This window comes from Corythoichthys intestinalis, chromosome 11, assembly GCF_030265065.1.
Source record: "Corythoichthys intestinalis isolate RoL2023-P3 chromosome 11, ASM3026506v1, whole genome shotgun sequence".
Lineage (NCBI taxonomy): Eukaryota > Metazoa > Chordata > Actinopteri > Syngnathiformes > Syngnathidae > Corythoichthys > Corythoichthys intestinalis.
Genome location: NC_080405.1, coordinates 56,071,101 through 56,084,909, shown reverse-complemented (window position 1 = coordinate 56,084,909; position 13,809 = coordinate 56,071,101). Strand labels below are relative to the sequence as shown.

General features: G+C 40.0%; 1 protein-coding gene across 6 annotated transcripts in view; it reads left to right on the top strand.

Annotated features, from left to right (window-relative positions):
• Positions 1–13,809, top strand: part of glra1 (glycine receptor, alpha 1) — a 133,454-nt gene that overhangs the window by 27,603 nt on the left and 92,042 nt on the right. For 2 of the 6 annotated variants that reach the window (XM_057849694.1, XM_057849692.1), the window contains exon 3: positions 322–333. The exons of the other annotated variants lie outside the window; for them this stretch is intronic. In XM_057849694.1, coding sequence (XP_057705677.1) covers positions 322–333 — 12 coding nt within the window. The remainder of the gene's footprint in view (positions 1–321; positions 334–13,809) is intronic. 6 annotated transcript variants of the gene reach the window in all.

Here is a 13,809-nt window from a genome sequence, read left to right as displayed (position 1 = left end):
CAAAACGGTTCCTCCCAACTCTACCAAATTTGGTTTGGACATCTTGAAACTGAAAATGGATTGAACCAACGATCAACTCTAGCAGGGGTGTCGTCGCTTTTTTAATTGAAAAGAAACGCCACCTGATGGCGAATGCTGGACAACCGCTAGCTCAATTTTCCATCTTAACTCATTGGCTGCCATTGAAGATGCTAAGTCGCTCAACTCCGCGAAGTTAGCTAAGTTAGCCGAGTAGCCGCTCCCACATTGACACCCCTGTCAGGCTAAGGCTAACGTGACTGTTCTGTTTAATCATCTCATGTGCTTGTTCTCAACTTTCAGTGTGGAACAAAGGTAAAGAATGAACAAATGTCGGATTTTAGCCCCTCCTACCTTTGCCCCTCCCCCAGCCTCCCCACCCCTTTGCACCCGGCTCGCCTCCAGTGCTAGCTGGCTACATTGCTTGTAGCCACATGCTATCCCGACTGCTTGTTTTGTTTTGTTTTTCTCTGATGAAAACGACAAATGTCGCGACCTGTCCCCCCTCCCTCCCTGAATGGGCACGCCCACCCCCCCTTGAAGACACATGTCAGAGGTTTCTCACTTTAGAAACAAATAGCGAGGAAGAATCAAAGTTTCTGAATAATGTTTCTGTTCGTCAATGCTAACTTCCTTAGCATTCCAGGCTCATTTGAACTCTTTCAGTGCTATTGACAGTGATAGACAATCAATCATGTGGCTGTTTTGATCCTTCTGTGAATTAAAACCTGTAAAATTTTACATATTTGACATATAGTCGATAAAAAGCATGGATTTTTAAGCTCTCTCCCAGTTTTTATTTGGTATCGACAAAACCGGAGATGTGTTTTTTAATTTCACAGTAGGAACTCATCCACTAGAGGGCACTAATGCTCCTGGAATGGGTGATACTTCATTTCTATGTTTATTCGTCAATATTCATTGGGTTTTGTGTGTTTGTTTTGGTCTAATATATCATATTGAAACGAGATATCAGACAGTCACAACATCACTTGAGTATTCTTTACTGTTTTTTACTTTACTTTGGACTGTTTTTTGTCTAAACTTGGCCGATAAGAAGCCCAAAAGGTTATGGAGATGCTCCCGCCAAGAATCGTTATATCGTTTTTAAAAGGTATCACTGTTTCGAAAAAAAAGGAAGCAACAAGTCGCTACCAAAATGTTTGATGGCTTTGACCAGCGCATGTTTTAAATCTCTTCCTGTTCATTTTAGATCATTTACAAGTTACTTCCTGTTGATTTTGAGTAATTTCCTATTCATTTTGGGACCTTTTTTCTTTTCAGTAACCCAAAATCAACAGGAAGTGATCCGGAAATACCCCAAAAGGAAAAGAAAATGAACAGGAAATTTTGATTTTGAGTCACTTCCTATTCATTTGTGGACATTCTTGTGATTCACTTCTTTTTCAGTAACCCCAAATGAACAGGAAGTGACCCGTAAATACCCCAAAATCAACAGGAAGTGACTTGTAAATGCCTAATAAGGAAAAGTGATGAAAAATCAACAGGATAGGCTGATTCTGAGTCACTTTCAATTCGTTTGGGGACATTCTAGAGTCACTTCCTGTTCAGTAACCCAAAATCAACAGGAAGTGACCCATTAATGCCCCCAAATCAACAGGAAGTGACCCGTCAATGCCCCAAAATCAACAAGAAGTGATGGAAAACCAACAGAATGTTGATTGGGTGTTGCTTCCTATTCATTTGGGGACCTTCTCGAGTCACTTCCTGATAATCCACCAAAATCCACAGGAAGTGACCCGTAAATGCCCCTAAATCAACAGGAAGTGACCGAAAATCAACAGAAAATGTTGATTTTGAGTCACCTCCTATTCATTTGGGGAGATTCTTCCTTTCCAGTAACCCAAAATCAACAGGAAGTGACCTGTTAATTTCCCAAAATCAACAGGAAGTGATCTGTTAATTTCCCAAAATCAACAGGAAGTGAATGAAAAATCAACAGAAAAAGTTGATTTCAGTCACTTCCTATTCATTTAGGAACATTCTTCCTTTTCAGTACCCCAGAATGAACAGTGACCTGTAAATGCCCCAAAATCAACAGGAAGTGACGCGTAAATGCCCCAAAATCAACAGGAAGTGACGGAAAATCAACAGAAAATGTTGATTGGGTGTTGCTTCCTATTCATTTGGGGACATTCTCGAGTCTCTTCCTGTTGAGTCACCCAAAATCAACAGGAAGTGACATGTTAATTTCCCAAATCAACAGGAAGTGACCTGTTAATTTCCCAAAATCAACAGGAGGTGACACGTTAATTTCCCAAAATCAACAGGAAGTGACTGAAAAATCAACAAAAAAAGTTGATTTCAGTCACTTCCTATTCATTTGGGGACATTCTTCCTTTCCAGTAACCCAATATTAACAGGAAATGAACTGTAAATGCCCCAAACAAACAAGAATTTACCTTTCAATGGCCCAAAATCAACAGGAAGTAACCCAAAATAAACAGAAAATGTTGATTTTAGGTCTCTTCCTATTCATTTGGGGACATTCTTCCTTTCCAGTAACCCAAAATCAACAGGAAGTGACCTGTTAATTCCCCAAAATCAACAGGAAGTGACCTGTTAATTCCCCAAAATCAACAGGAAGTGACCCGTTAATGCCCCAAAATCAATAGGAAGTGACTGAATATCAAGAGAAAATGTTGATTTTTCAGTCACTTCCTATTCATTTGGGTACATTCTTCTTTTTCAGTATGCCAAAATCAACAGGAAGTGACCTGTAAATGCCCCAAAATCAACAGGAAGTGACTCAAAATCAACAGAAAAAATTGATTTCAGTCCCTTTCTATTCATTTGGGGACATTCTTCCTTTCCAGTAACCCAAAATTAATACGAAGTGAACTGTAAATGCCCCAAATAAACAGGAAGTGACCTTTCAATGGCCCAAAATCAACAGGAAGTAACCCAAAATCAACAGAAAATGTTGATTTTGGGTCACTTCCTATTCATTTGGGGACATTCTTCCTTTCCAGTAACCCAAAATCAACAGGAAGTGACCCGTAAATGCCCAAAACTCAACAGAAAGTGACCCGTAAATGCCCCAAAATCAACAGGAAGTGACCAAAAATCAACAGAATATTTTGATTTTGTGTCACTTCCTATTTATTTGACACCATTCTTAAGTCACTTCCTTTTCAGTCACCCAAAGTCAACAGGAAGTGACCCGTTAATTCCCCAAAACATAACAGGAAGTGACCGAAAATCAACAGAAAATGTTGATTTTTCAGTCACTTCCTATTCATTTGGGGACATTCTTCTTTTTCAGTATGCTAAAATCTACAGGAAGTGACCTGTAAATGCCCCAAAATCAATAGGAAGTGACTCAAAATCAACAGAAAACATTGATTTTGAGTCACTATCTATTCATTTGGGGACATTCTTCCTTTCCAGTAACCCAAAATCAACAGGAAGTGACCCATAAATGCCCAAAACTCAACAGGAAGTGACCAGTAAATGCCCCACAATCAACAGGAAGTGACAAAATGTTGATTTTGAGTCACTTCCTATTTATTTGAGACCATTCTTAAGTCAATTGCTTTTCAGTCACCCAAAGTCAACAGGAAGTGACCCGTTAATTCTCCAAACTCAACAGGAAGTGAGCGTAAATCAACAGAAAATGTTTATTTTGAGTCACTTCGTACTCATTTGGGGACATTCTTCTTTTTCAGTATGCCAAAATCAACAGGAAGTGACCTGTAAATGCCCCCAAATCAACAGGAAGCGACTCAAAATCAACAGAAAATGATCATGATTTGGAGTCACTTCCTATTCATTTGGGGACATTCTTCTTTTCAGTAACCCAAAATCAACAGGAAGTGACCTGTAAATGCCCTGAAATCAACAGGATGTGACCCGTTAATGCCCCAAAAGAAAAAGGAAGGGACCAAAATGTTGATTTTTTTTTTTTTTTTATTGAGTCACTCCCTATTCATTTGAGGACATTTTTGAATCATTTCATTTTCAGTAACCCAAAATCAACAGGAAGTGACCTGTAAATGCCCCAAAATGAACAGGAAGTGACCAGTTAATACCCCAAAAGTAAAAGGCAGTGACTGAAAATCAACAGGAAATGTAGATTTTGAGTCACTGCCTTTTACTTTTGGGGACATTCTTGAGTCACTTCCTTTTCAGTAACCGAAAATCAACAGGAAGTGACCTGTAAATGCCCCAATATCTACAGGAAGTGACCCATAAATGTCCCAAAAGGAAGATGGAAGTGACTGAAAATCAACACGAAATGTAGATTTTTAGTCACTTCCTATTCATTTGAGGACATTCTAAAGTCACTTCCTATTCAGTCACCAGAAATCAACAGGAAGTGACTTGTAAATGCCCAAAAATCAATAGGAAGTGACCGAAAACCAACTGAAAATGTTGGTTTTCAGTCACTTCCTATTCATTTGAGGAAATTCTTCCTTTTCAGTAACCCAAAATTAACAGGAAGTGAACTGTGAATGCCCCCAAATCAATAGAGTGACCCGTCAATGGCCCAAAATCAACAGGAAGTAGCCCAAAATCAACAGAAAATGTTGATTTTGGGTCACTTCCTATTTATTTGGGGACATTCTCAAGTCACTTCCTGTTTTTTTCACCCAAAATCAACAGGAAGTGACCTGATAATCCAGCAAAATCAACAGGAAGTGACCCGCAAATGCCCCAATATCAACAGGAAGTGACCGAAAATCAACAGAAAATGTATATTTTGGGTCACTTCCTATTCATTTGGGGACATTCTTCCTTTCCAGTAACCCAAAATCAACAGGAAGTGACCCGTTAATTCCCCAAAATCAACAGGAAGTGACCCATAAATGCCCAAAAACCAACAGGAAGTGACCGGAAATCAACAGAAAATGTTGTTTTTGGGTCACTTCCTATTCATTTGGGGACATTCTTCCTTTCCAGTAACCCAAAATCAACAGGAAGTGACCCGTCAATTCCCCCAAATCAATAGGAAATGACTGAATATCAAGAGAAAATGTTGATTTGGAGTCACTTCCTATTCATTTGGGGACATTCTCAAGTCACTTTGGTTTCAGTACCCCAAAATCAACAGGAAGTGACCCGCAAATGGCCCCAAAATTAACAGGAAGCGACCCAAAATCTTCCTATTCATTTGGGGACATTCTTCCTTTCCAGTAACCCAAAATCAACAGGAGGTGACCCGTTAATTCCCCAAACTCAACAGGAAGTGAGCGTAAATCAACAGAAAATGTTGATTTTCAGTCACTTCCTATTCATTTGGGGACATTCTTCTTTTTCAGTATGCCAACATCAACAGGAAGTGACCCGTAAATGCCACAAAATCAATAGGAAGTGACTCAAAATCAACAGAAAATGTTGATTTTGAGTCATTTCCTATTCATTTGGGGACATTCTTCCTTTCCAGTAACCCAAAATCAACAGGAAGTGACCCGTAAATGCCCCAAAATCAACAGGAAGTGACCAAAAATCAACAGAAAATGTTGATTTTGAGTCACTTCCGATTTATTTGAGACCATTCTTAAGTCACTTCCTTTTCAGTCACCCAAAGTCAACAGGAAGTGACCCGTTAATTCCCCCAACTCAACAGGAAGTGAGCGAAAATCAACAGAAAATGTTGATTTTCAGTCACCTCCTATTTATTTGGGGACATTCTTCTTTTTCAGTATGCCAAAATCAACAGGAAGTGACCTGTAAATGCCCCAAAATCAACAGGAAGTGACCCGTAAATGCCCCAAAATCAACAGGAAGTGACCAAAAATCAACAGAAAATGTTGATTTTCAGCCACTTCGTATTCATTTGGGGACATTCTTCTTTTTCAGTATGCCAAAATCAACAGGAAGTGACCTGTAAATGCCCCAAAATCAACAGGAAGTGACTCAAAATCAACAGAAAATGTTGATTTTGAGACACTTCCTATTCATTTCTTCCTTTCCAGTAACCCAAAATCAACAGGAAGTGACCCGTAAATGCCCAAAACTCAACAGGAAGTGAACCGTTGATGCCCCAAAATTGCTTGGCATTGGGTGCAACTGACGGCCATGGACGTCAAGTGGGAGGGATGGCGGCGAAAGAATGAATTTTCAATGGCTGCCACCTTCCCAGTTCAAACGGATTGGCAAACCATTTGGGGGCCCTAAGCAAAATAATGCAATGGGGCCCATATTTTTGGCCCACCATTTTGTCACAGTGTACTTTGAAACCCATACATGCAATCAAACCCATACGTCCATATTTTATATATTAATCAGATTTTGTTGCATTGCATACTTCAAACTTCTCACCCCAAATGATTGTCAGTAATTACAGTAGATAGCGCCAAATCTTTTTCTAAAAGAGGAAAGAAAGAAGTTTAAATTTTCTAAGCTTGTAATCAAGTATCAAAACTCACAAAAGTCAAATAAAGCAAACTGTAGTGAACAAAAAAAAAAAACAAAAAAAAAAAAACAATTGCCAGATTGGGGGCCCCCCAAGTGGTCAGGAGCCCTAAGCAGCTGCATAGTCTGCGTATAGGCTGGGCCGGCCCTGGGATTGGACGTCTACTAGTGATAAACTCACAGCAGAAGGATGAAAATGGTTTGTTTTGCTGTAAGTAGTTAGTTAGTAAGTAGAATATTCCAGAATGATTTCCTGATAATCGCCATATTGTGAGAGCATCGTTATCGTTAGCCTCATTGTTTGGTTTCCACCCCTACCTATAAGTCTATATGCCGTCTTTTTGGATTTCCCCGTCGCTAATGAGCAGAACCAACGTCAGCGGGACGGCGTTGGATATTGGCGACGCGAGCGAGGAGAAGGAGGAGGAGCCCGTCTTCATCCCGCCGATCGTTTAAGAGATAATTGTGACGAGGTGACCTGAATGTCCACGCTCCGTCACGGCTGTCGTGTCGCCGCCGTAGCGTGACGGCTCCGAAATCGCGCGCCTCGTTGTGTGTTTGCGCGCACGCGCTCGTGCGTGTCGCTTCACAAAAAAAAAAAAAAAAAATGGAAACGAGCGCGGCTCCGCTCAATCGTCTCTGACACGCAATCTGGAGCTGACGACATGAGCCGACGTGTGCGCTCTGACGCACGCTAAACACACAAGAGTGTTGAAAACATGCACACTTGCTCATAGACATACTGTACATGTGCACACAATATGTAATAATATGCACACACACACACTACTACTAGGGGTGTGAGAATTTATGCTAGCAAAATCTTCCATTAGAATAGCGTCTACGTTAGCTCACGGGCTGTAAATGCCCAAAAATCAACAGGAAGTTTAATTTTGGGGCATTTACAGACCACTTCTTTTTGATTTTAAATAGTCCCTTGGTCATTTCCTGTTGAGTTTATGTTACTTCCTGTTAATTATGTCATTTCCTTGTGATTTTTGGGTCACTTCCTGTTATTTTTGGGGCATTGTATGTCATTTCCCGTTAACTTTTGGGTCACTTCCTGTTGATTTGGGATCACTTCCTGATGATTTTTGGGTCACTTCCTGTTAAATTTGGGCATTCTTATGTCATTTCCTTCCTGTTGATTTTGGGATCACTTTCTTGTTTTGTGGTCATTTCCTGGTCACTTTCTGTTAATTTTGGGGCATTGTATGTCATTTCCCGTTAACTTTTGGGTCACTTCCTGTTGATTTGGGGTCACTTCCTGTTAATTTTGGGTCAATTCCTGTTAATTTCGGGGCATTCCTATGTCATTTCCTGGTGATTTTTGGGTCACTTCCTGTTAACTTTGGGGCATTCTATGTCATTTGCCGTTAACTTTTGAGGTGACTTGGTGTTGATTTGGGGTCACTTCCTGTTGATTTTGGGCATTCTTATGTCATTTCCTGTTGTTTATTGGGTCGTTTCCTGGTGATTTGAGTCACTTCCTTTTGATTTTTGGGTCATTTCCTTGTGATTGTAGGTCACTTGCTATTCACTTTCGAGGCATCCCTATGTCATATCCTGTTGGTTTAGGGTGACTTCCTGTTAATTTTGGATCACTTCTGGTTCATTTTGGGTCACTTCCTGTTGATTTTTGGTTACTTCCTGATGATTTTGGGTCATTTCCTGTTGATTTTGTGTCACTTCCTGATAGTATTGGGCATTCATATGTCATTTCTTGTTGATTTTTGGGTCATTTCCTGGTGATTTTGGGTCACTTCCTGTTGATTTTTGGGTCATTTCCTGGTGGTTTTGGGCCACTTACTATTGGTTTCGAGGCATCCCTATGTCATATTCTGTTGATTTTAGGTCACTTCCTGTTAATTTTGGGTCACTTCCTGTTGATTTTTAGTCACTTCCTAATGAGTTTGAGGCATCCTTATGTCATATCCTGTTAGTTTAGGGTGACTTCCTGTTAATTTTGGGTCACTTCTGGTTCATTTTTGGTCACTTCCTGTTGATTTTTGGGTCATTTCTGGTGACTTTGGGTCACTTCCTATTTATTTTTGGTCACTTACTATTTATTTTGAGGCACGCCTATATCATATCCTGTTGATTTTGGGTCACTTCCTGTTCAGTTTAAGTAATTTCCTGGTGATTGTGGGTCACTTCCTGTTGATTTCTGGTCACTTCCTGTTGTTTTGGAGTAATTTTCTGTTGATTTTAGAGTCACTTTCTGTTAATTTTTGGGTCATTTCCTGGTGTTTTGTGGTCATTTCCTGTTGGTTTTTGGGTCACTTCCTGTTGATTTGGGGGTCACTTCCTGTTAATTTTGGGGCATTCCTATGTCATTTCCCTCCTGTTGATTTTTGGGTCACTTCCTGTTGTTTTGGGGTCATTTCCTGTTGATTTTGTGTCACTTCCTGTTTGGGCATTCTTATGTCATTTCCTGTTGATTTTTAGGTCATTTCCTGGTGATCTGGGTCACTTCCTATTAAGTTTGGGTGATTTCCTGGTGATTTGGTCACTTCCTATTTTTGGGTCATTTCCTGGTGATTTTGGGTCGATTCCTTTTAATTTTGGGGCATTCCTATGTCATTTCCTTCCTGTTGATTTTGGGATCACTTCCTGTTGTTTTTTTGTCTTTTCCTGGTGATTTTTGGGTCACTTTCTGTTAATTTTGGGGCATTCTATGTCATTTCCTGTTAACTTTTGTCTTTTCCTGTTGATTTGGGGTCACTTCCCGTTGATTTTTGGGCATTTCCTTCCTCTTGATTTTTCGGTCACTTCCTGTTGTTTTGGGGTCATTTTCTGTTGATTTTGTGTCACTTCCTGTTAATTTTGGGCATTGTAATGTCATTTCCTGTTTTTTGGGTCATTTCCTGGTGATTTTGGGTCACTTCCTGTTCACTTTAAGTAATTTCCTGGTGATTGTGGGTCACTTTCTGTTGATTTTTGGTCACTTCCTGTTAATTAAGGCCCATTTTCTTTGATTTGGGGTCATTTTCTGGTGATTTTGGGTCACTTCTTGTTGATGGTGGGCCATTTCCTTTGATTTTGGATCATTTCCCTGTGATTTTGGGTCACTTCATATCGATTTTTTGGCCATTTTGTTTGATTTTGGATCATTTCACTGTGATTTTGGGACACTTCCTATTGATTTTGGGGCATTCCTATGTCATTCCCTGTTGATTTTTGGGTTGCTTCCTGTTGTTTTGTGGATGATTTCCTGTTGATTTTTGGGTCACTTCCTGTTGATTTTTGGGTCACTTCCTGTTGATTTTGGTTCATTTCCTGGTGATTTTGGGGCTCTTCCAGTTGATCGCGTGTCACTTCATATTGATTTTGGGTCACTTCCTGTTGATTTTTTGGTAACTTCCTGTTAATTTTGGGCCATTTCCTTTGATTTCTGGTCATTTCCTGGTTATTTTGGGTCACTTCCTATTGATTTTGGGTCACCTCCTTTGATTTTGGGGTCATTTCCTGGTGATTTTGGGTCTCTTCCAGTTGATCTCGGGTCACTTCTAATTGATTTTGAGCCACTTTCTGTTGATTTTTTGGTAACTTCCTGTTAATTGTAGGCCATTTCCTTTGATTTGGGGTCATTTCCTGGTTATTATGGGTCACTTCCTATTGGTTTTGGGGCATTCCTATGTCATATGTTGTTGATTTCATCTCACTTCCTGTTGATTTTGGGTCATTTCCTGGTGATTTTGGGTCTCTTCCAGTTGATCATGGGTCACTTCCTACTGATTTTGGGTCACTTCCTGTTGTTTTTTTGGTAACTTCCTGTTAATTTTGGGCCATTTCCTTAGATTTCTGGTCATTTCCTGGTTATTTTGGGTCACTTCCTATTGATTTTGGGGCATTCCTATGTCAAAATATGTTGTTGATTTCGTCTCACTTCCTGCTTACCTTGGGTCACTTCCTGTTACTTTTAGGGCATGTAGAGGTCACATCCTGTTGATTTTTTATCACTTCCTATTGATTTTGGGTCACCTCCCCCGGGACTCGAATCGCCATTGACGGCGAGGGACGTCCAATCCATTTGGACTCTGAACAGTGTCAAATAAAGATTCGAGTAAACGGCTTTCCCGTCCGTCAGCACTTGCTTAATGACCGTTTAACGCCTCGTACGGACGTGCGCTAATGAGTTCGGGGGGAGAACGTTGATGGGAGTAGGCTTGCGTGCCAATGACGTGCTGACCAAGAAGAAGTTGAGATGCTTTTCGCTTAGCGCGCACTTTGGGCAGCACGCGGAAAAACTCCCAAATGTCACTTCGGGACACGGGAAGCGGGGAAAGAAAGGACAGGGTAGAACAAGACGAGAAACGAGGCACGGCCGGACTGAAGACGGCGGTGAATGAACTCATTGACTGCCATTGACAGCGATCAAAGTCATTATTCTACAAAACAACTAATAAACAGGAAAAACAAGCCATTTTCATCCTTCTGCTGTGAGTTTATTACTAGTAGACGTACAATCCGTTTGAAGTAGGAGGGTGGCATCGCTGCCATCCCTCCTACTTCAAACAAATTGGACGTCTATGGCTGTCAGTGGCAGCCAAAGCCAGGCAATGAGTTCATTTTGGGGCATTTAAAGGTCACTTCCTGTTGGTTTTTTGGTTATTGAACAGGAAGTGACTTAAAATCAATATTTCCTGTTGATTTTGGGTCACTTTCTTTTGATTTTGGGGACTTTACGGGCCACTTCCTGTGGATTTTTGGGTTACTGAACAGGAAGTAACTCAAGAATGTCCCGAAAAGAATAGGAAGTGACTCAAAATCAGTGTTTCCTGTTGATTTTGGGTCACTTCCTGTTGATTTTGGGTCGCTTCCCATTCATTTTGGGTGACTACCTGTTAATTTGGGGTCATTTACTGTTCATTTTTGGGGCATTATTAGGCCACTTCCTGTTGAATTTTGTTCACTTCCTATTGATTGATTTTTTGGGGGGGCCAAAACCCAGGTCATTTTCTGTTGATTTTTGGTCACTTCCTGTTTATTTTGGGGCATTTACAGGTCACTTCCTGTTGATTTTGGGTCTTTCGCGTGTGTTTTGGGTCACTTCCTGTTAAGTTTGGGTCACTTCCTGACTGTTGATTTGGGGGGTATTTACTGTTAATTTTGGGGAATATATATGTCACTTCCTGTTGATTTTCGTTCGCTTCCTATTGATTGATTTTTTTGGGGGCCAAAAAATCAATCAATAGGTTGATTTTTGAGTTGCTTCCTGTTGTTTTGTGGGTCATTTCCTGTTGATTTTTGGGTCACTTCCTGTTGATTTTTTTTGGTAACGTCCTGTTAATTTTGGGCTGTTTCCTTTGATTTTGGGTCACTTCCTGTTGATTTTGTTTCACCTTCTGTTTATTTTGCGTCTTGGCGATTTTGGGTCATTTCCTGCTGATTTTGGGTCACTTCCTTTTGATTTTGGGTCACTTCCTGTTGATTTTGTTTCACCTTCTGTTTATTTTGGGGCATTTACAGGTCACTTCCTGTTGATTTTGGGTCTTTCGCGTGTGTTTTGGGTCACTTCCTGTTAAGTTTGGGTCACTTCCTGACTGTTGATTTGGGGGGTATTTACTGTTAATTTTGGGGAATATATATGTCACTTCCTGTTGATTTTCGTTCGCTTCCTATTGATTGATTTTTTTGGGGGCCAAAAAATCAATCAATAGGTTGATTTTTGAGTTGCTTCCTGTTGTTTTGTGGGTCATTTCCTGTTGATTTTTGGGTCACTTCCTGTTGATTTTTTTTGGTAACGTCCTGTTAATTTTGGGCTGTTTCCTTTGATTTTGGGTCACTTCCTGTTGATTTTGTTTCACCTTCTGTTTATTTTGCGTCTTGGCGATTTTGGGTCATTTCCTGCTGATTTTGGGTCACTTCCTTTTGATTTTGGGTCACTTCCTGTTGATTTTGTTTCACCTTCTGTTTATTTTGCGTCTTGTCTTGTCGATTTTGGGTCATTTCCTGTTGATTTTGGGTCACTTCCCGTTGATTTAGGGCCACTTCCTTTTGGTTTTGGATCATATCTTGTTGATTTGGGGGGCATTTACTGTTAATTTCAGGGAATATATTTGTCACTTCCTGTTGAATTTTGTTCACTTCCTATTGATTGTTTTTTGGGGCCAAAACCCAGGTCACTTCTTGTTGATTTAGGGCCACTTCCTTTTGATATTGGATCATTTCTTGTTGATTTGGGGGGTATTTACTGGTAATTTAAGGGAATTTATAGGTCACTTCTTGTTGATTTTTGTTCACTTCCGATTGATTGTTTGGGGGGCCAAAACCCAGGTCATTTCCTGCTCATTTTGGGTCACTTCCTGTTGATTTTGTTTTACTTCCTGTTAATTCTGGGTCTCGTTTTGTCGATTTTGGGTCATTTCCTGTTGATTTTGGGTCACATCCTGTTGATTTAGAGTCACTTCCTCTTGATTTTGTTCACTTCCTGTTGATTTAGGGCCACTTCCTTTTGATTTTGGATCATTTCTTGTTGATTTGGGGGGTATTTACTGTTAATTTCAGGGAATTATATAGGTCACTTCCCGTTGAATTTTGTTCACTTCCTATTGATTGTTCTTTTTGGGCCAAAACCCAGGTCATTTTCTGTTAATTTTGGGTCACTTCCTGTTAATTCTGGGGCATTTATAGGTCACTTCCTGTTGATTTCTGGTCTTTCTCGTTGATTTTGGGTCACTTGCTGTTAATTTTGGGTCGCTTCCTGTTGATTTGGGGTTTTTTACTGTTAATTTCGGGGAATATATATAGGTCAATTCCTGTTTATTTTTGTTCACTTCCTATTGATCGTTTTTTGGGGGGCCAAAACCCAGGTCATTTCCTGTTGAATTTTGGGTCACTTCCTGTTAATTTTGGGGCATTCTCGACTTACTTCCTGTTGATTTTTTGTCACCTGTTTATTTTTGGGTCATCCCTATGTCATATCCTGTTTATTTTAGATCATTTCCTGTTGATATTTTGGTCATTTCCTGTTGATTTTGGGTCACTTCCTATTGATTGATTTTGGGGAAAAACCCAAGTCATGTCCTGTTAGTTTTGGGGCATTCCTAGGTCATTTCCTGGATATGTAAAAAATGCCACATGGTAAAATCCATTTTGCCACATGGCAAATAAATGCCACATGGCAAAATTCATTTTGCCACATTGCAAAAAAATGCCACATAGCAAAATCAATTTTGCCACATGGCAAAAAAATTACACATGGCAAAGAAATAATTCCACATTGCAAAATCAATTTTTCCACATGGCCCAAAAAAAATTACACATGGCAAAAAAAATGTCACATGGCAAAATCCATTTTGCCACATGGCCAAAAAAATGCCACATGGCAAAAAATGCCACATTGCAAAAAAGTGCCACATGGCAAAATCCATTTTGGCAGATGGCGAAAAAAACGCCACATAGCAAAAT